This window comes from Channa argus, chromosome 23 (assembly GCF_033026475.1).
Source record: "Channa argus isolate prfri chromosome 23, Channa argus male v1.0, whole genome shotgun sequence".
NCBI lineage: Eukaryota > Metazoa > Chordata > Actinopteri > Anabantiformes > Channidae > Channa > Channa argus.
The window spans coordinates 10,436,979-10,460,105 of record NC_090219.1 but is presented as its reverse complement, the minus strand read 5'-3'; the positions used below and the strand labels follow the sequence as shown (position 1 = coordinate 10,460,105).

Sequence of the window (23,127 nt, the reverse complement as noted above, 5' to 3'; positions counted from 1 at the left end):
CATAACTAAAAGGGTGGTAGACAGGTAAGGAAACGCAGGCAGTCAGAGTTTATTTGAAGGTCAAGCTGAGATTGGCTGCTAAAAATCCCTGATAGCATGGGGAACAGAGTCTGAGTCAAAGTTGACCCTTTCATAAGGGACAAAGCCCCAATCACAATGAAATACAGTAGGAATTGTATAAATTAGAGTTCAAAGGGTCAGCGAACTACAACTACTACAGTAAGATTGGGAGGCAAAAACTCTCTGACCACATCCTCCAACTGCTGAAGATAACGTCCGAATCACTTGCAAATGAGCAAAACACAACTAAACGAGCTGGGTGACTCACCTGTCCAGCAGGAACTGAGCACGTCCCACGAGCTGAGTCCAGTGTGTGTGTGCACCAGAAGACTCCGCTGTATGCGCTCGTGGCTCCATCTGTAAGCATCCTAACTGTCAGAGGTTGCTGCACCAATGATCATAGTGATCTTCACCACTTGTTTGTTGTCATTTGCCTTTTTTCTGACCTTCTCCTCTTTGGTAGTTTTGCTGTGTAGACTGTCGGAAGTGACCATCTCTGCCTTTCAGCTGTGCAGTGCAATTCTCTCTTATCTGTTTGCAACCGAGAATTAGCCAGTAATTCCATCAGCTTTCCCATTTAGTTTCCCATTTACGGGGCCAGGAGTGCATTCAAACAATAGTTTGAGCCTATCTGATGTGTTTTCAATTGTTTTTGGACAACGGCAGAGGTCTACAGCACAAAGGAGCAAACTCATCAAAGACAATTCATCAGTTTTAGAGTCTGCATGAAAATAGCATTCATTTAGAAAATAACCCGAGTTATCGTGTTGCATTTTAAGCTGGAGAATTTGAAATGAAAGTTTCACTGCATCTCCTGTGTCCACATGATGTACAGTGAATGTCTGTGTAAAACACACGGGTAACAACAATCTATACAGATCGAACTCACAGGCGGGAGTTTCTAAGTTTGATTCTCCACTTTCAGAGCAGCAGCAGGTCGTTTGAGGCTGAAAACACAGGCTGCTTCTGTTGACCTGTTTATCACTTAGGAGACGCAGAGAGCTGTCAGCTCGCTCTGCGGGAGCCCAAAATACCCCTTTATACCTCCACCTTTACATCCATCTATCCATCTCTCCATCCCACGCTGTCCGTTTCCTTCGCCGACCACCCCCGGGAGTCAGATTTGTAGGAATATTTACGCGTTGGCACTCCTCAGCTCACTGCCGTGAGTCAGTGCAACAGACATGGCAGCTCAGACCTTCGTACACATTAGCAACACGAGGCCGAGCGATGGATTTCTGCAGCCCGCCGCCGCCTCTGAGGGGTGTGGGGTGTTGTGGCTGAGGCTCGAGCTGCGCTGTGTGTTTGTGTGTGTGTGTGTGTGTGTGTGTGTGTGTGTTTGAGGGCGGGCGGGCGGGGGGGGGGGAAGGAATGAGTCTAATGGAGCTCACAAGCGCCCAGTCATGCACCAAGGGGGAGGTGATGGTGGGGCCTCGAGGTGTCTCCGCTCAGCCCTTGAACATGTATCTCTCTCTCTCACACACACACACACACACACACACACACACACACACACACACACACACACACACACACACACACACAGTCAGTGGGTAATAAAGACAGTAAATCCTCTGCATTCAGCAGCTTCAGGCCTCCTGCCAGCAGCATTATGGGTATGCAATTGTCTTGTTTTCCCGTATCCGAGGGCGTCAGAGCCAAATTCGTATACAGCACCCTTGATTTTAAACAGAGGGTTTGTCCTCAACGGATTTACGAAGAAGAACTATGCTGCTACAACCAGTGATAGGACAAGAAACAAGATGAAGAAACCTGGTGTCATTCATGCAGCTGTAAATACACTGCACACACGCACACACACACACACACACACACACACACACCAAATCACTGTGCATATTGTAAAGAGTAAAATCTCTTAAGAAGAAGAAAAATCTCTTCATTTAACTTCGAGTTGCTTGCTAAACTAGAGTCAAGAAAACACGTGAATCTTTACACTCCGTTCGTTTCGAGAAGATAAAAATTGGGGATAATAGGAAGATTTAGGAGCAAAACTAATTTTATGTTTCTTACAAAAGTACATTGATTCCCTGTCTCCTTCCATACCTCCTTAACTCTTCTTTTTTACTTTTTTATTTATGGCCATCATCTTGAAACATTAAAAAACTAAGTGGAAATAATTTCAACTCGCTTATTCTCTGTTTTCTTTTTTTTTTTTTTTTTTTTTTTTTAAGGAAGACAATTTAGGTCAAATTAATTTGAATCCGTTTTCTCGAGTGAAAACCAAAATGGGACATAAATGACATAATTATTGACACCCTCACTGAACGACCCCTTTTCATCATATTTTTTTTTTTCCTGACAGGATTAACACAGACTCACGGTGCTGTGCAGACTACCCTCCTTCACCCACATATTTCCCTCCATCTGTTTTCACTCTCATCTTCTAATTGGCTCAATTAAGGCGAGTCTTCGTACTCAATTTTCACAACAGTTAACGCCGCTCGCGAGGCGCCCATCAGGCAGCTGATTAGCCAGAGGAGGAGGGGAGGAAAGAAAAGATGTAAGGAGAAATCACCGCAGGAGCAGAAAATATCATCCAGTAATTTCGCCATCTTCAAGCATCTGTTAACTCAGAGTGTGAGGTGATTGTCAGGCGAGCTGATTAGCATACGTACAAAAGTATTTAGAGAGTTAGAGTAGAGGGAGGGCGAGAAAGAAGACCATATTATTTTAGTAAAAGTGTGGTGTGCATTTCTGAAAAGCATTTCTTGGATTACTCTATGAAATAAATTGTACACAAGGTATTATTTTAATAAATATTGCAAAGCAGTAGTTTTTCTCGCATTCAGCCTGAACACACCTAAACAGACACAGGCCAACACACACTGGTGTTTTCTGATGCACGTTTTCCAGCATCAATGCACGTCAGCTCTGCGAGAAAAGCACCAGTTTTATCAACATTTGTCCTCCAGACCTGCACGTTATCCTGTGAGTTCAGGGCCACAGCGGATCGTTTGGCACCGGTTTAATGCCGGATGTCCTTCCGGGCGCAACCCTCCCCAATTTCTGCCGGCTTTGGTTTGGCTTTATTTTATCACGGTTGACGTGCTCAGTCAGGCTACAGCAGTAATCGGCCAGAACCTGCCATTTCTCCACTCAAAGTGAGTGGATCAGTCAGTTGTTGTACTTTGGTAAAAGATTAGTTTCGAGCTTGTAGCAGTGCCACACTACTGAAACCCAACTGGACAAACCCTGAGGGTAACATCATTGACATTTGCCTGTTTGATTTACAGAGAAGTATTTTTCTGTAAGTCAGCCTCTCATAACACTTAGCACACAAAATGGCATTAATGCTGTTTATAGAGGGTTGGGAACAGGAAACATGGATTTTTGAGTATTACACAACATTAAAATGAACAAGCTTTCAAACTGTACACCACAAAATGCTGGATGTTAGATTTTGATCTTTGAAAACACAACTGTGACTCTTTAAGGTAAAACTTTTTCAGAGCTAATATTCTGTGTGTGAGCAGCACAGAAATAAAATCAATACCCGTGATTGAACTTGAAACCTCATTTCTAAGTTCGCATACATTTTTCTTACCTTTACTTGACACTGTACTTAAGCTGAGCGAGAAATTCCTTCATTATTTTGGTATAATTACATTGCGTAAGTGTGAAGGAAGTCAGAGTTCAGTCTCACAATAGACGGAATCAAACATTAGCATGACCCCTGAATTATCACGGACATGTTTTGGCTTTTGTCAAGTGCATTAAACAACCTTTGGACTGTTTTTCTCTCTTAAATTGGAAGGTAATTACAGTTCTTGCCAGTGTGAAATTAAGTCTGACTGCAGCTCTTAACGCAGATCTGAATATTACAGGTCATTACTGTGTCAGAGCAATTTCTCCGAGCGTTCTTGTGAGTCTGGGAGCTGAATAAAGCCACCTAATGTGTGCATTTTACCAGCAGCGTATTGAATGCTGCTGTATGTGAGGATCACTCTTCAGGTGAGAAGAGGTGTGTTTGATTTCCCTGCAGCTGTGTCCTGGTGGTGGAAGGTCTAAAGGACGACCATTTAATGAAGATAACAAAGACGGAACCAGATTATCATTTTTTTATTTTTTATTTTTTTAAGTTTAAAGAGCCATGAACTCTTCCCTCGACGTGCATTCAGAAGAATTACAGTAAATTGGTGTTTTTGAATAAGTAAATGTTTTACCCTCTTTGAGTTTGGCCATTTTGATGCCACACATCCTCTGACCTTGCGTTGTAGGCGTTTCAGAAGCCGTCAGCAAGCAAACGGCCATTATCTGAAATCTTTTGACTGAACAGGCAGAAAGGACAATTGCAGGCCGTCCTTGTTCCGAGAGCAGCTGTAACGCCGTTATCATAATGCCGTTTGTATTTATGTTCTGTTGACGGTTGAATGACCCTGATTTTAGCTGGTTTTTCTATAAAAACATTGTTTGTTTATGTTCAACATACTAGAAGTCGGTTTTTGTGGAACGTTATGAGCATAAAGTTATATCACTTCTTCCACTGTGAGTTTGTAGGTAGTTTATTATTGTGGCATTATAACTATTATTATTAATATTATTATTATTATTGTGACATTAATTACTATACTAAGCTAATAGCTTTGAGACATCTGGCAACACTAACCAAAAAAACATATCCATTAGGTCAAAAAGTAGAGTTGGGCATTAATACAGGTTAGAAACAGTTTATCACAACCTCTTTATTTGGAGGTAAGAAGGTCCGAACATAGGTACTGTTAAAAAAAAGAATAATAAAAATAAATGTAGGTCTTGTAATGTAACTCATGTAACTAGCTTTTTTTACAATACTATAATCTTCAAATTGCCTGTCGTTTCTTATGAAGTCTTTCCTTTTTTGTTTTTTGTCTCTTAAAGCAATGGTATACTAGCTCCATGAAGGCGGTGTGTGTTTGGCTGACGGACAGATTGGACCTGCAACTGCACGTGTACCAGCTAAAAACGCTCATCAAGATTGTGAAAGTAAGCAAAAAAAAAAAATATATATATATATATATATAATATATAATTTACAGCAACTTGAATGTCCCTCAAGATATGAACAAATGATTTGTGTTGTAGAAAAGAATTAGGTTGTCATTTTGAGTGACAGTTAACTTTTTGCATACAAAATTCAAAGTATCCTTTTTTTGCTTATTGAAAAGAGCGACAGGAGTGAATGAGTCTAAAACTGGCTGAAATCTTTTTTTTTTTTTTTAATTTAAATTGTGACTTATTCATGTAAAAAAAAAAAAAAAAAAAAAACACTCAGAATTGATGGAAACCACACTGTAGTGTCCTTGAACGCAGCATCGGTGTGAGAAGGCTGAAAGAAAAACTGCTCAACTGTGAGTAGTCAGCTGCTTTTGTCTTCTCTTAGTTTGCTAATGCACAGAAATATGTGAGTTTAACTTGAAAGCAACAGGACTAGGAATGATAATGGCTTCTGACTGAAGGTAAACACCCCACAGAAACCTCAGTCTACCTCCCTGGTCTAGCATATAAAAGACTCAGCTCGTCCTTGAGCCTCAGTATCTCTGCTTTTGTCCTGCTGAACAGCAGACAGCGGCCGCCTCCTCTGGCTTGTTGCATTCCTAAGATGCTCTCTGTTTTCCCTGTGTCCCCCCCCCCCCAACCCAAACCATCCCCACAAATCCCAACAGAAGACCTACCGTGACTTCAGGCTGCAGGGCGTCCTGGACGGCGCGCTCAACAACAAAAGCTACGAGACCGTCTACAACCGGCTGATGATGGAGGAAGCCTCGACGAGCGTCAAGGTGGGCGACGGCCTGCAGGGCATCAGCATGAAAGACAGTGATGAGGAAGACGACTAAACGCACACACTCCCTTCACACGTCCTGTTACTACTTGATTATCATCCTGATCCAGATCGGGACCCTCTGTCGCAGTTAATGATGACGTGTTCTCCACCACAAAATGTAATGCTGAGTTCAGCAACAATAGCATGTTGTGAACGCAGTTTCTTTTTCAGTCGTCGCTGAGTTAAACTACAACTAAATTCAACAAATAAAAAAGGGTAAAAATAGGCAACTGGCTGCTCATGAAAAATCCTCATCCTATATAATTACTACTAGAACTCGTGCTATTGCTAGTATATGATATTGCCACCATGTTGCTAACATACCGCTCAGAGAAAACTCAAACTGATCAGAAAGGCAGCAAACTGTAGAACAACACAGGAAAACAGAAATGGATCCAAACTATCCTGCTGGCAGAGATGACTAATGTTTGCTGAGGAGACTTTCTTCAAAGTTTTGTCATCATAAACATAAAGTTATGCTAGTTACGCTAGCTAGCGAGCCACGCGCTTAATGCATTTCTCTACTGAACTCGACTTCCTCTTAATAACAGTTTAAAGGTTTGGAGACGAAATAAAAATCGTACCTAATAGTTTTCCCTTCTCAACTGGCCGTGTTGTTGCTGCATTACGACGGTGACGTTACTGATTCAGTCAGCAGAACTGAACCGACTACAGTTATGTCATTTATAAAAGACGTTATTCTCAATAGCGAGAGGACGCGGACGTTTGCTACGTCCACTTCTTTGTCAAAATAGCTTTTAAAGGCAGCTGTAGTTCAGTTTGAAGAGCAGGTGTCCCCGAACTACAGGATCAGTGGTTCAACTCCCAGTTCCTATTAGCTACGTGTCCCACAAGACACTAAACCCCAAGTTGAACCCACTAAACCTGCTTCTGGTGCATCAGGCGACGACCTTGCACAGGGTGTTAGTTAGTGTAGAGTGGTATGAAAAAAGGAAGTCGTGTCCGTGGTTCGACTCCCCCATCCCGCCTATAGGTTGAAGTGTCCTTAGCCAAGACACTGTACACCAAGGTTGCTACCAATGGGTCAGGCGAGTCCCCTGCTTAGCAGCTGCCGTCATCAGTGGGTGAATGACAGCAGGTCCCTTATCAAGGTCCTGATCAGGTGAGGAGGGATATTCAGGTAGTAACACAGACTCCTTTCCCCCAAACTGTCACATTCTCTTCACGTACGCACCGACGGACACGTAACATAAATGTACACAAGACAGAATGTACCACTAACAGGAGGACAAGATGAGGTGGGTAATCAGAAAGACTTTCTGGACAGACAAACCTCGTCCTCCCTCTCTCCCCTGTGGGACAGGAAGCCTCGCCGTCCTCTACGTGCAGCCATACTCTGATTGATGTCACTTTGTAAAGTAGAGCTCAGCGAACACCGTCAGTGCAGCACTGTCCTGTTTCATTTTCATCCGTTGTTGTAGCTTATTGTCCAAAACCAAAAGGCTTCTGAAGCTCTGAACCCGAGCAGCCTCGCACCCTTTTTAAGTGATGTTCCTGACAGCAGCAGCTGCACAATATATTAAATGTATTTTTATTTCAAAGGAAGCTTGGATTTGTAAGGTTTTATCTGATTGTAAAGCTGAGTTATCCAATGTTACTGTAAACTACTAGGACTTCATTTTTTTTCTTATGTTTGAATCAGAGTAAATGTCTAAAGCTCTGAAACGTGCATCACACAACTCGAGCAACATGAAACAATCTTTAAAAAATCAGTTTTTCCATCCAACAACCTCGTGTGACGTTGCTCCTGATAAGCAAAACGAGAAGTAGCACAGGGTTGTTATTCCACCTTAAAACCTTGTTGAGGGAGATGGTTAAGTCAGGAAGCTTGACTAAGTCTTACCACCAGTAGTTTTAGTTGCCTAATTACAATCAAATGCTAAAAACATATATTAATTACTCATATTTTTTATAGGCTGAAGAACTTTGTGACCAGGAGTAAGAACAAGAAAAAGTAAAGTTCATTCAAAAAATATTCTGACTGTTGGGTTATTAAATGTTGATATTTTTAGTGGGTAGGGGCTGTGTTGGTGATGGTGGTCAGTAGGGTTCATCCTCAGGAGACTGTGAAGGCCTGTGGTCTCTGGAACAGCCGTTGTACAACTCAAATGTCACTTTTCTTTCTCTCCGTCTCCCTTTTCGGTCACATCGCACAATTGACACCCACCGCAAAAGTTTTGAAACTGCAGATTACTTTTTGTGTAGCGTGGCAGAAAATAGGGTCGAGGTGGAAAATGGAGGTGTAGTAGGTTTTTTTTTGTTTTGTTTGTTTCAAACTGCCGTTTACATCCAATTACAAAGCAAACAACTGATTTTAGCATTTAAATTCTGAAATTGATTTAGTTGCCTAAAAAAAGACCTAAACCTTAAAGAACGATGACACTGTTGCATATTTGCTCTCTGTACTCTTCTATCAGTGTTACAAAGATTTTACTGACCAAGAGAAAACTGCTACAAAAGACGTCAGCCGCTTTAGACGGTTTAACAATATTCTATAAACCACTTTACTTGGAAATCAAACTGAAGCCACATTAGTAGTTGCCAAACAACCAAAAAAAAACATTAGCAGTTAACTTCTAATCGCATTGATGTTCACAGTATCGAGTATTTTTGCCAAGCGGTTCATCGAGGTTTTGCTGGGAAACAAGGTTGAGCTCTTGGGGAAAAAACACCCAACGCTTCATAACGTAGTGTTTTTTCTTCAAGGCAGAATTATACTCTGTAAACATCTGTGGACCTACACAGTGGAGGTCTCTGGTAACTGGAGGCCCTAAAGTGCCCACCTCCCAAATCTTAACAGTGTGTTGTGTGGAGATGTGGGTCAAACACACACTGTTTGTTTAATGAAAACTGAAATAGTTTAGCAATTTAGCATTTTGTCTATCAAGATCCCCATGTGAGCAATGACTTCAGGAGAACAAGGGAACTCCAGAGGCTTCACAAACTTTCCCTGGTCATAGTGATTTTGAGGGCATCCTGCCAAAGAACCATTCCGTTGCATTTTATCATAAAAATCCACGTTGACCTTCACAGGAGCTCAGTTATGTGAACTGCTTCTGTTTCTTCCTTTCCAGCAAAACGCGGTACTGCTCGTTTGTGGACTCGTACGTCTGCCAAGTTTAAAAGAAACGTGTGAGCGTATCCAGGCGTATCAGCGCCGACATCAACATGTATTATGGGGGAAGTATAATTCCGCCTTTTGTGTCTCGCATTAGGGGACAATCCTTACAATTCCAAGCTAACACATTCTTGCTGTACTGCTGTATTTTCTATAAGTATGAACCTTCTGTAGCTCAATATTTCACCACTGCGAAGTTACCTCAGATGGTAAAAGATGTTGAAAAATTATATATTCTGGGTTCTGTGAGACAGGAAAGGAATTTTTGCAGGTCTACACAAAAACATGAAGAGTCAGTTTCACCATTTGAAGGTCTTAAAAAGTTCTGACACCGTGGAATAATTATTGAGAGATACGACTACATGTTGATGGGGTTGTAGATCTGCTGTCATCTCTGTTCTTTGTGATTTGTCGTGAAGAATAATGTAGAGTTGTAGAGTTACATGGTCGTACGTCATATCCAGCATCGATCAAAGTCGTAGAAAATGTGCCAATGAACTAAACGGATCTGGACTTTTTTTCTTTCTTTTTTTTACCAGAAACATCCCAAGAGAACGTGGATCTGTTTTTAATCTGATCAGCTGTGAGAAGATCAAGTGTCTTATTGCTGCTGTTTGTTCATTTGCTGCCATCTGTTTTTGTGCCCCCTTGTTGAGAAAAATGAGTTTTGCCTGTAAATTCGGTGTAGGCACCCAGTCGACCGTGTGCCGCAACCTGCCGTTTGTTTCAAGTGTCCAATCCAGTTTGTGTCGGTGCAAAGACCAAAAACTAAAAGACAAAAATCTATATAAAGAAGTATATTTATATTGTCTTTTTGTGCACCTGTTTTGTTCAGGTGTCTTATTTAAGTGTCATTATTAAAAGTGTTTTTAAAGCAGTTTTCACATTGTGGGTTTTTATTCCCTCTGCATCAGTATAAGCAGCACCACCAGCTGCTGATGTTGAGAAACCATCTCCTCCTGATGTTAATGATTGGAAATGTGCATTAATTCGGCCATTGACGGTAACTGTGGCGTTCAGTGGTCAGTAGTTGTGAAATAGTCCACCTACCACCTACCAGACGTCCAGTACGTTCATTATAACAATACATGTGTCCTAGTCAGGAGCAGGACCCTGTTTAAAATGAATGAGGTGGCCAAAACATTAGAACCACCTCTTCACTCCAAAACAACTGCACTACCTAATATTGATAATTATGACCTTGTAAAAGTAGAATTTGTGGCAAAGCTGCTGTTTTGGATTGGAATAAATTTCACAGGTGGTCATAATCTTAACGGCTGATTACAACAGGTGATTGGCTGATGAAAAGCTTGATAACATCAAACCGGATTAATTTAGTTTTTCTTTCAATTACTTTCTCAAAAAAAAAATGTTTACATTTGTTTTGAAATTTTGTTTAGACAATTTCATAAAACCTCTATCCGATCCGTGTATTGCACATTCTTTTGGTCTTCGTTTTGTGTTGTGGAACCTTTTTCTTCAATGAAGAAAAATGAAAAATTGGTTTTGTCCTTCCAGTTTTGTAGCAACAGTTAGGACTTTGCCCTTTTCATGTTTCATGATGACAACACCCTTTTCAGACAGTCAGCTCCTTTAACAAATTGTTTTCCAATTATGGTGCGGAAGAACTTTACTGTCCCGGACACAGTCCTGCTCTCGGCCGTATCAATCGCCTTTGGGACAGCCTGTACCTGACCAGCAGCCAGACGATATCACCACCACCACCACCACCATTCCTACTGGGCCTCCCTAATGCTCCTGTGATGACCGGGAGCAAATTCTTGCAGGCTGAAACCAGGAAAATGGAAGTCGATCGATGTTAAAATCAAGTTTTCTTCAAAGTAACAGCACTTTATTTTACATTCGGATGGAAATTCTAACATTTCTAGTGTTGCCCCACATTTGTCAAGACGACTTTTGAGGAAATGCTTATGAAATTGTATTTTTTCCTCCTGCAGCCAACTCGCTAAGGGGAACATCAAGGGTTAAAGAACTAATGGTCAACTTTAAGGAATAATGAAAAGAAAACCAATTTACCTACTAAATCAACAGAGAAATCTCTGTCTTCCCCTTTTTCACTTGTTAATTATTGAGGGTTTTTTTTTAAACAATAAAAATTAGGTATTAATATAATGTATATGTAATTTAAAGCAAATTATCACTTTAGGCTGCTTTAAATTAAATAATTCAGCCTTTAAAAAATGTTTGTTTTAAATTTGTGTTGATCTGCACTGTTTGACAAATTGATCCAAGTTTTACTGTCATGTTAGTTAGTCGATAGTCATATTACACAATATTTTTGATGGACAAAGGTTGAGGAGAATTTTAAGGGTTTTAGTTCCCTGAAAACTGTCTGCTGCGTGTTTATCCATCAGCTGCTGTTTCTTTTCTTTCCTGACTAAAATGAGCATCAAACCTTTTTCCTCCAACAAAAAAAAAAAAACCCGTCTGAGTCCTGCTGTTGCTGTTGCCAGACACACACACACAAACACACACACACACACACACACACACACACACACACACACACACACACACACACACACACACACACACACACAACTATTGTTCTAATGATCGATTGAATTATCGACAGACTCGAAAAGAGAAACGGATTTCCAAGAAAATGGGAAATAAAAAATGAAAGTATTGTATAAAATTCTGAACTATAAAGGGATTTCAAAATAAAATACTAATTGACAGCCCCAGATTGGCTCCTTTTTCATCATGAATAATAAAATAATTACAAGGATTGGATGCTCAGTCTGCTGCGAGATTATAGTTGTATTTCAAAATAAATCAGTCTATTGCATTAAAATAAATTAATAAATATCTTTATGCTAATTTATTTTTTTCACAATAATAATCGTAACAGAATTAAATAATCACTTTTAAAATTCGTTTGCAGTCGGAAGGAGATTGCCACCTTTTTATAATTTATATATTGTATTTTATGTTAAAATGTAGCAGCAGCCCGATGGTTGTGGTGGTGTTTGTTTGTTAGTTAGGTTTTTTTTTTTTCACCATCAGTAAATCACACTTAACAACATTAGGGGCAAATAGCATGAGCATACAAATATGATAAAAACACAATCAGCTTTGCCTCCACGTGAAATTGAACTAATGACCAAAGCAACAACACTTCAAATAATGTGGGATCCGTGAGAAAACCAAAGACTCCAAGAGCTCGTCACAAACCACATCCATAAAGTCTGAGATAATCATATTTTTAACAGATAAACATTTTACGCTGTTCAAAGTTTACTATGAACAAGGTAATTTTACTGTGAATAACTAGTGGAAACACCGGCGCTACCTGCAGGTTCCTCTGCACCTGTTGTCATGTAAGGCACCGTCTGCTATTTACTGACATTTATTACAATGTAAAATTAGCAAGTGAATCAGAAAAAATGTTTTAGGCAGGTTGTATTTTCTTTTCCTGTTAAACGTTTTTAAATTCACAATGTGGGCTCCATTTAATTTCGTATCTTACTGTGTATTATTCAGAGGCCCTTCGTGTCCTTGACGTCATGTCAGTATTTCAAGCTGCAAAACAATATTTGAGAATCCGGCCCTTCAATGTTTGGATCAATAAACGTGGGAAAAGTCCGACTGGTGATATTCTGCCGTTTGTCAGTCATTGTGTTTTACTGAAATAATGTAGTTTTTTTTTTTTTTTACATGTAAATTCATAAAAAAAGACACAGATACAACAGTGGATGTTTTAAATAATTGAAGTGATTTTAGGACAAAACAAACTTCATAAATTGCTCTAAAAGCCCATTTTAAAAATGATTATTCTCATCTAGCACTCAGGGTAAAGCACTTTAGAGCAAAGGAGCAGGGGATCGAACGACTGCAGCGGCCGACCAACTATACGGATCCACCGTTGTCCCAACATTAACTGATAACTGAAAATGGTTGTTTTGGCTGTTTCTGCTCTGCACTGATTCACTGTGAATGGGAGTAATGCCCGGTGAGTCAGGGGGCTTATTTTCTCCATCTTTTCCTCAAACCCTTTAATGTGAAACGCTTCACAAAACTCTTCCTGACTTTTTACAATCTGCCCTGTGCGTGAACGAGCTGTTTGCGTGATGAGAGGACGGCGGGCGGTGGGTTTTTTTTTTTTTTCTTTCGATTGTGGCTACAAGAGTGTTTTGAGTGGCATCTAAAAGTCTGGTGCGTGAAGACAAGCTTGAGTCAAAGTTGGCGGTTCAGAGACCCAGAGCCCACCCAGGCTGAGATCGGTGACAGATCCATTTTGTGCTCAATATCGCGATCCGTTTTCTGTCTTGAGTTCACCCAAAAGACAGCTCCGTGTTTTTCCTGAGCCGTGCGTAAAAGGGCTGGGTTTCCGGAGCCGGATGGGTCCACATCTGATCAAAAACTCTGACAGCTCCTGACCCCGCGGCCGCTGCGAGTCTGGCGTATTAGGAATTTTTTGTGTGTGTGTTTTTTTTTTTTTTTTTAAGATGTCACGCGAAGCCACAAGGGGACCTGGGATTTACCAAATACCTTCCAGTTGAGCAGGAGTCCTGCCAAGTAAAGGACAACCTCCTCCTCCTCTCCTCCTCCTCTTCCAGCAGCGACAAGTGCAGAGAATCGACGAAGAAGAATTGAGCAAATTATCTACTTTCCGCTTACCTTCCTGGACGTAACGATCGGCGAGGTCTCGGCTCTCCGCACGTCGTTATCGAGCGAGCCGCGGCGCCCTGATTGTCGTCAGCGAGTGAGAGGAACTGGGCCGGAGATTTGGGGCAGGGAGGGGGGGGTTCCCCGGCAGATGATGCCCTTTCCAGCGGGCCGGTAAGGATCAGCACCGACCCCCGGCTTCTCTCCAGCAGCTTCTTGTTGTTGTCGTTGTCGCGGTGCAGTTGATGCGGAGATGATGGACGGTCCCCTCCGCCGCCCAGCGGGGATCCTCGGCTCCCCCCCGGCTTCTGGGAGCCAGCCCGCGGGCTCCGACATCCTCACCTCCGGCGGCAGCAGCAGCAAGCCTCTCGCTTTCTCCATCGACCGGATTATGGCCAGGACGCCCGAGCCAAAGTCGATACCGCTCCCCAGCTGGATCCAGTCCGCTCCCGTGGGGAAACCCGACATCTGTCCGTCTTCCCTGCATTGTATGATCCCGCTGGTGCCGCTCGGGTACGAACCGGGCCCTCGGCTCAGTATCACCGGGCTGGATCCGGGTCACATAGACGCGTCTTCTTTCGCCGCTCCCGCAGACTTGTTGGGCTTTGGGTTGAACTATAAGAACCAGCAGGAGGACTCCGCTGTGAGTCAAACCTCCGGCCAGTACAAACTCTTCAGACCCCGGGTGGTGAACCAGTCCTTCCCCACCATGGGCACCGTGTGCTACTTGAACTGCAGCGGTGACAGCGGCGCCTGTCCCCCACCGGCCGGTCTGGTCAACTTGCACCCGATGGCCTCGTACCTGCTCACCGCCCGCCACAAAGCCTTCATGGCGGAGAAGGGCAAGCCGGGCGTGCAGCAGGCCGGAGAGCGGTACCCGGTGTCCGGCGTGCAGGCGTTTAAGGAGCTGTCTCAGAGCCAGATTCAGCACTACATGAAGGAGCGGGACCAAATCCTCACGGATAAGATCTTCAAGGGCTCCGCGGCGGCTGCGGCGGCGCGGCTCAGCGGCTCCTGTCCCGGCAACAAGCCCAAAGTTTTCACCTGCGAGGTCTGCGGCAAGGTGAGTCCAGCCCGGGGGATGTGTTTAAGAGCAGGTGGAAACTAAATTCAATCACAGCAGAGACTCTAAACCCGCAGAGCGATTCAGGCGTTAATTAAACACACGCGAAGCTTTGGTTTCATTGTATCCACATTTTCAATTCCTCAGTGTTTGAGGATAAAAAGATTTAGAAGGAAAACCAGGAAACGCGAAGGAAGGAGAACTGAATGATCTCATAAAACCCCGCGATCAGAAAATTACAACGATTAAATTGATCTTAATTTGCTCCACTTTACAGGATAATGAGGTAAATGCTCAGACTTTGAGAAATGATTCATATTTTAATGTTAAATATTGGAGATTTAGAGCTTAAAAAAACTGGAGTATAATGTTTAATTAATTTATCCTCAGGTGCTTTGAATTATTTTTATCTTCGCACGTTTCAGAATAAATCATGAGCAGTTCTTTAAGTGGAATTATTTTTGTTTTTCATAGATTGATTTTCTTGTCAGTTGTGTTGTTTTTTTTAATAACTTTGATTCTCGTTTATTTGTTATATTCAGCTCATCTTTGATTTTAAAAACCCAGTAAATCATAAATGTTTCAAATTTGTATTTTGAATCAAAACTAACACAGTTGTTGTTGTTATTTACAAATGGAGCATTTGTGCAGGTTTAAAGGTTTTTTTTTTTTAATTAAGGGCTTATTTAAGCTCCATTAAATCGGCCCTGACTCATTACGGTAAATTAGTCTCAAGCTGATCATTAAAGGGGACACCAGAGTTTTTTTAACGTTCATTTTATTTTATTTCCTCATTTTTGGCGTTTAATGAAAACGACCATTAAACTGTAATTATCTGTGGATATAAAAGGTTTTTCTTGTCGGATCTGTTGCACCGTCACGTTCCTCTTTGTCCGCTGCTGTGCGATTCACTGGAATTTAATGGCATTTTAGAGTGATGGGGTTATTGTTACTAAGCTTTGGTTTTTTTCACCCCCCCAAGGTGTTTAACGCGCACTACAACCTGACCCGCCACATGCCCGTGCACACCGGTGCGCGCCCGTTTGTGTGCAAAGTTTGCGGGAAAGGATTCAGACAAGCCAGCACACTGTGCCGACACAAAATCATCCACACTCAGGTAAGACGAGCCATATATTATTAGATATTTATGTTCAATTGTGATTTTTATTTTCTCCCTTGTTGAAAACGGTTGAACTCAGTTAACATCGAAAACGCATAGCAAGTAGCCGCAAAGTATATTTGTTATTATTGTTTATTCTTAACGTTCATTGATTATTTATGTACTGCGCTAAAAGCACAATGAAAAAGTTTAATGTTGGTCATTAATAATTATTCTTATTATATTGTTGTTTGTAGATGCTCCTTAGCGCCAAAATGTCACACTGAAAAGTGTGATTTTTTTTTTATTAATTTTTTTTCTTATTACCGTTAATTTCCTTAGCGCCAAAAACGTTTCCTATCAAAGCAGAGAAAACGTGTTTAAAAAAAAACGTCCACGTTTTTCCCGTTTTTATTCGCTCGACGCCGCTTGATTAATGAGTCAAAATTTCAATAATGAGATCGTCCACTGGCTATTGATATACCAGAATATATAGAAAATAAAACACAGTGGTGTTCGATACTGATCCGGATCACTGATTGTGACTTTCAAAAATTTTGTGTTTTTAATGTTAAAAAGTGCAGACATTTAATTAAAGCGCCTGTTAAAACTGCTCACTCGATTTTAATTAGAAAAATAAAACTAAAGCTGAAATATTTGCTTTGTTTACGTTATTTTTCTTTTAAAAACCGAATCTACGGTACATTTTGGCGGCCGAAAGGCAAAATAATAGTAATAAAAGTATTTGTAAAGTGTGAACATTTGAGCTGTAACAAACTAAGACAAATTAGATGTGTACATTGATTGTATAAATAAATATAAATTATAACGATACCACATTTTTCCAGTTTTTCAAACCTTTAATTTCGATCAGACTCGTGGAAACTCGTTTGTTGTGTTTGAGCTCCTCCTGTGGTTTCACAGTGACAGTAACATACAAACATGTGTTTCCTCTGGAAATGTGGAGAAACTTACATTTATAGTTGTTGTTGTGAATAAATAAAATATAAAAAAAACTAAAATAGTTCTCAACTATTTCTCGTTCAGACGTTTCTGTTAAATGTGTTCATCTCCTTCCATTGATATAAATGATTTTCCCTTTTGATTTTTTTAAAGGAAAAACCACACAAATGTAACCAGTGCGGGAAAGCTTTCAACCGCAGCTCCACCCTCAACACGCACACGCGCATCCACGCGGGATACAAACCGTTCGTGTGCGAGTTTTGCGGGAAGGGCTTTCATCAGAAAGGTGAGATTTGAAATTAATTGTATGATCTGCAACACGAAACAGTGGATGTGAATGGAACCGATTGGAAAACCGCGTTGTGTGTCTGTGTGTGTCATGTTTCCTGGGATACGTTGTGCTTTTCTAAAGCAAAATATGCTCATTTTCCTATTATTTCCATCCAAATATGTAGAAGAGCATCGTTAAATGCAGCAGAAAAGAGTAATGTTACGATTCATGGGTGGGGGTGGACAAAATAATGTAAACAGCTCATAGAAAGCCCGTTAATCACCGTCTCACACACACACACACACACACACAATGGTTCCAATCAGGCAGCAGTCAGCCACAACTTTGATTGTTTTCAAAGCAAAACAAGTCAAAAACATTCATTATTTATTGTTTTATTCGGATTGTGGAGCAAACACCACTTGCACACAGATTGTTGTACTTTCATTGCCCCTGTATTCCTGAACAACATCAATGTGTAATTTACTCTAAAGAGGAAAACAGGAGAGGCCATTTTCTCATTTATATTTGGTAGAGAAAACTCTCGGGAGAGGTTTACCTGAAGTAAATGGTCTTCATCAATCGGAGAAGTAGCCTGGCAGCCAAAACGAAACCTGAAGGTGACAGAGCTTATCAACACTTGTTTCCATGTCTAATTGTTTTCACAGTCAGAGGACACAGTGAGCAACAGCATTAAAACCATCTCTTTGAGGTTGTCAGCACTGCATCACTACAAATGTAACTTCAAAATCATAATGTACCACCATCCTAAACAGTCCCACAAATGCTGTAGCACGTGTGCATTGATTAGTTAGTCTGTTGGTAAACTGTGTGTTGTTTGTGGTCTCTGTCCCCTGTGGTTTCACAGTAATTATCTATTTAATGGACGTTAACGTCCAGAGGAGGTTACATGATAAAAACCTATTTCAGCTGTTGAAATTCTGAAACTTTTCTCCCAATTTATTATGACATACCAGAGGTTTGCTTTTTTTAGTCCTCTAGCATTTAAAATCAAAGTAGAAATGTAGAAATGTCTCTCTCTCTTTTTTTTTTTTTTTTTTTTGTATCTGCAACCAAAAGGTAAAAAAAACAAAAAACGTTAAAATCATTACTTTTTGTCCTGATCTGACGTCTGGTCTTGGATGCAGGAAACTACAAGAACCACAGGCTGACGCACAGCGGCGAGAAGCAGTTCAAGTGTTCGATCTGCAGCAAGGCGTTCCACCAGGTGTACAACCTCACCTTCCACATGCACACGCACAATGACAAGAAACCCTTCACCTGTCCCACCTGCGGCAAGGGCTTCTGCAGGAACTTTGACCTGAAGAAACACGTCAGGAAGCTGCACGACCCGGCCGGCCCGCAGTCGCCCCCCCAGGCCTGAGAGGCGCTCGGCTCTGACCTGAACGGTGACTCTGTGCTCTTCATCCCTAAAGAAAAACAAAAAGAAGCACTGGGATCTCTGTGACCCCCCCCCCCCCCCCCCTATCAGGAACAAAACTTTAGTCCTAATGAGACAGATTCACAGTGCTCTGTCAGTGTCAGGGAGAAGATTTTTTTTCAAAAATGAGTAACTCATGACCTCATGTTAATAAATTATGTGCTTTGTTCCCTCAGACTAGTGACTCTTTGAATCACTAATGGCTCCTGAAATCACAACACTTCATTTGGCTGCTTGCTTCTCTTTTGTGCAACCACAAAATTCCAAGTGTTGCCTACAATACAGAGCATTACTTCTAAAATACCAATTAGTGAGTCCAATATTGAGCTTTTATTCCCTTAAATGAGTAAATTCCCACAAATCCTGAGTTTTTACGGCTTACTCTTAAGTGACTTGATTCTTGAACCACTTGATTTTTAAAAACGTACAAAATTTTGAAATACTTTCCTACAACCACCAATGAATGTTGCACTTTTGTTCCTTCAAATTCGTTATTTATTCACCTAAATTATTTACTGTTGTCTGTTTTAGGTGACTTTGCTTCTTTGTTGCACATCAGTTAAGTTAAAACTGTGTTTTCATTACTCTGACCTCTGCACATGATCAAAGTTTTTCAAAGCAAACAAGACGGTGTCTTTCTGCAGATTCCTGGTGTTTTATATCCTGTGCAGGATTTTACAATTTTGCATTTTATAAATTATTTAAGTCGGCAAATGTACTGCAACCAAAACGTAAAGGGCAACTTCACCGATCTTCAACTTGCTTTCTATGGCTTTAGTTGAGGGGTAAATTAACATTAATGTTTTTAAACTTCCCTCTGACTTCCCTATTAAAATATTTACATTTATATTTAGTCCTTTAGCAGATGCTTTTATCCAAAACGACTTACAAGTGAGGTACAAGGCAGCAAAAATCTAAGTCAAGGTGAAAACATCAAAGCAAAGTCCTATCAGAAAAGTGTTTACATTTAATGAGATGCAAGTAGATCTGCTTCTATCTGCTTCTAGCTCCTCAAGATGACATCACCTGGAGGACTTTTTCATCATTAGGAGTTCAGATGATGTCATCTGGGGGAGCTCTGGAAAAGCAGGTTGACCATGATTACAGACTCCATAGTGTGAGCAACAAGATGATGTAATCAGAACTGAAGGTTCCTTTCAAGGGATGTCATCTGGAGATGTTTTTCAACTAGAAATAGAGATATTCTGACGTAGGGAAGTTTAATGCATTTATGGGCATGTACCACCCAAACTAAAACCGAAAGAAGCAAGTTCAAAATCAGTGAAGTTCCATGCTGCACAGTACAATTTTTATGGAAGGTGATAAATTAACAAGAAAAACAGGACCTATATCCTTGTAAATCTTCCATGCAATTGTACTGCACCTCGGTTTATTGATAACAAATAAAAAACATTATACATTTATAATCTGTATAAGCGGGACTGTGTTCACCACACAGGAAACAGAAGGATGTAATTTATCCTACATGTCAACCAGGTTTTCATAGCTAGATTGACAGGTCCAATTTTGAATTATTATTATAATTACATTTGTTATTTTATTTTTATTAAGAAATTCTGCAACGTTATGAATTACTTCTTAACGAACTCTTTAATTTCCGGGGAGTAACGGAAGTCTTCGTTTGTTTTTGTTTTTTTTAATTTATTGAACCAAAAACTAATACAGATGCAGAATAGCAGTGGGCTCAACAAAAATAGCATATACGGCTACTGACAGACAACAACAGGACACAAAAAAATGCAAAGACTTATAACATAACACTCACAGAGCCGCGGAAGTCTTACATGTGCACGTTCCTTCACTTAAGCGCGAAACCAATAGGTCACATGATTCCAGGCCTGGTTTTTCATTGGTCATCTGACAAACAAGGAAGCGGCTCATCCTGTCACTGAGAAAGGCCCTTTGGGTCGACATTTTCGAACCGGGTTTTCGCGTCAACGCCAAATGAGACCAGTGGCTCCTCAGTCCCTTCGGGTTTTGTGAGGCAGTTCAACCTGTAAACCGGAGCCACATGTTTCATTTTATCATCCACTCAATTAACCCACCAGCCTGCAACCGTAGATCCGGCCTCTCACCTGAAGGACTTGTTGAGGTAAATCCGGGACTTCCGGAGAAACAATACATACCTGGTGCTGACAATAAGACGGTTTACTCGATGCCTCGTTTTCCGTTTTTTCCAAGCGGGTGGAATAAACTTTACAGATGAGTTTTGGATATAGCTCTTAATAAAAACTGTGAGCGTGACTTATTTTTTTGGGGGGGGGAGGTAATCTGGTGTGTATATTGTACATTGTTTACACAGTGGGGAATTTCAAAGTTTTTTTAATTGCTCGTAGTAGTATAATAATATCATTAATAATAATTACAACCAGTAAACTGTACCAACCATTAAATTGCTTAATTGTTTTATTTCAGAACCAATAATTTAAAGTCATATTTTTTAAAATTTAAAGCTAAGATTGAATGACATGGAAATATTATTTACACTTGTGGACAAAATGTTTTTAATGTTTTTCCCGGTGTTTTAATTTTTGGTATTTTCTATATCCTGGCAGTAATCAGAATTACTACATTTGAAGTAATTTTAGGGTAGAAGATGCCAGCCTTCGAGGGGCTTTTATGAAAAACCACACTGAATGAATGAACTGGTAATTTTAGGGAGTAATTCTTCAAAAACTCAAAAAACTGCACTCCTATGAAATTGGGGGATCTGCAAAAGAAACTGTAGATGAGTCAAACCTTAAACACACTTGAGCCTTGATTAATGATGATACAGTGGATTGCACACATACAGTAATCAGCCACGTCCTTGTACAGCAGTTTTCTGTGTGCTGCTGTAAACGGCGGCGACTACAGTATGGGAGACCAACAACGCGAACCAGATCAAACAAGCAGTCTAAACACACTGGTTGTTGCGGGTGTTTAAGCCCTCACCTCCAACCGCATTTGTCATTATTATAATAAATAAATAAATACTAAACACCGCAGCATTTGGTACAGAAGGTTGGGGGTTTGGATCCTGGTCAGGCCATGGACAATATCCAGTCTTGGCCCTTAGGCATGGCCCTTAATGCTATCTGCCTCCCTTGTTTGCAATGAGTTTTGAAAACACAAGAGTCACACCAGCTCAGACATCACCTGGGTCAACAAGGTCAGCGTCAGGTGTTGGGGAACCAGGGAAACCTGATGAATGAATGAGCTTGAAGGAAGGAAAAAGACCGTGCCCAAAAGGGGGCCAGTGGGTAATGTTACTAACTAACTCTCCTTTTGGCTTTATCCCGTGAGTTCGGGGTCGCCACAGCGGATCATTGTCCGCATGTTGATTTGGCACAGTTTTTACGCCGGATGCCCTTCCTGACGCAACCCTCCCCAATTTCTACCGGGCTTGGACCGGCACTGCATCGCTGGGGAGGGGGAATGGGCTGTTAGGGGGTTAGTGGGTAATGTTACATAAATATAAAAAATCTATCCATATCTGGTGATGTTTTGGAGCCAGACCTAACTAAACCTCACCCCTGACCTTCTGACCTCTAATCCATCTGGTCCTGACACCAGCCTGGACACTCACAATTAAAAACCCCTCAGCTCATTTTGGACAGAGGACATTCTGAAGTTTCTCGTTCCTATCCTCTGATTATTAGTCGAGCCTTATATTATAATGGTGGTTATGATCAATGATTGTTGTTAAATCTGAGGAAGTAAGATTGATGGAACTCTAAGTCCATTGATGTAGATGTTTATTGTGGAAAAAAGTTTTAAAAGAAAACAGGCGAGTGAGGGTGTGAAGATTCATGCTGCTTCTCCCATCTCTGATTATGGGCAACGTGAGGTCTTTGGAGAACAAGGTGGATGAGTTGACTGCACTAGTCTGGATAAATAAAAAAACAAAAATAAATTATCTTGACTGTGTGCTTACTGTCATTGTCCTGTTCAAAGATGAACCCTCGCCCCAGTCTGAGGTCCAGATGCTCTGGAACAGGTTTTCATCAAGGACGTCTCTGGACATTGCTGCCTTCATCTTTCCCTCGATCCTGACTAGTTTCCCAGTTCCTGCTGCTGAAAAACATCCCCACACCATGATGCTGCCACCACCATGTTTTAGTGTAGGGATGGTATTGACCAGGTGGTGATAGGTGCCTGGTTTCCTCCAGACATGACACTTTGCATTTAGGCATTTAGGCCAAAGAGTTCAATCTTTGTTTCTTCAGACCAGAAAATTTTGTTTCTCATGGACTGAGAGTCCTTCAGGTGGGCTGTGATGTGTCTTTTGTTGAGGAGAGGTTTCTGCATGGCCACTCTACCATACAGGCCTGATTGGTGGACTGGTGCAGAGATGCTTGTTCTTCTGGAAGGTTCTCCTCTTTTCACAGAGAGATGCTGGAGCTCTTTCGGAGTAACCATTGGGTTCTTGGTCACCTCCCTGACTAAGGCCCTTCTCCCTGTTTGGCCGGTCGGCCAGCTCTAGGAAGAGTCCTGGGGGTTCCAAATTTCTTCCATTTACAGATGATGGAGGCCAGTGTGCTCATTGGGTTCTTGGTCACCTCCCTGACTAAGGCCCTTCTCTCTTGATCGCTCAGTTTGGCCGGCCCGCTCTAGGAAGGGGCCACTGTGCTC

The 23,127-nt window shown here is 41.2% G+C and overlaps 2 protein-coding genes across 2 annotated transcripts in view; both read left to right on the top strand.

Moving 5' to 3' along the window:
* cadps2 (Ca++-dependent secretion activator 2) overlaps positions 1–9,900 on the top strand; it is a gene marked incomplete in the record, with an annotated part of 186,010 nt that extends 176,110 nt beyond the window's left edge. Inside the window, 2 exon segments of the mRNA XM_067492860.1 lie at positions 4,942–5,046; positions 5,727–9,900. Coding sequence (XP_067348961.1) covers positions 4,942–5,046; positions 5,727–5,897 — 276 coding nt within the window.
* Positions 9,901–13,244: 3,344 nt separating this feature from the next.
* Positions 13,245–22,839, top strand: fezf1 (FEZ family zinc finger 1). The gene is made up of 4 exons (XM_067493935.1): positions 13,245–14,718; positions 15,701–15,835; positions 16,934–17,066; positions 18,200–22,839. The coding sequence occupies exons 1-4, from the start codon at positions 13,909–13,911 to the stop codon at positions 18,433–18,435; spliced, it is 1,314 nt and encodes a 437-aa protein (XP_067350036.1). The 5' UTR covers positions 13,245–13,908; the 3' UTR covers positions 18,436–22,839.
* Positions 22,840–23,127: the final 288 nt, after the last annotated feature.

Excerpts from the sequence above, each read along its gene's own strand:
- fezf1 (XM_067493935.1), top strand. The coding sequence starts at position 13,909 with ATGATGGACGGTCCCCTCCGCCGCCCAGCGGGGATCCTCGGCTCCCCC. Across the intron at positions 15,836-16,933 it reads ACAAAATCATCCACACTCAG|GAAAAACCACACAAATGTAA; the intron begins GTAAGACGAGCC and ends ATTTTTTTAAAG. Across the intron at positions 17,067-18,199 it reads GAAGGGCTTTCATCAGAAAG|GAAACTACAAGAACCACAGG; the intron begins GTGAGATTTGAA and ends TCTTGGATGCAG.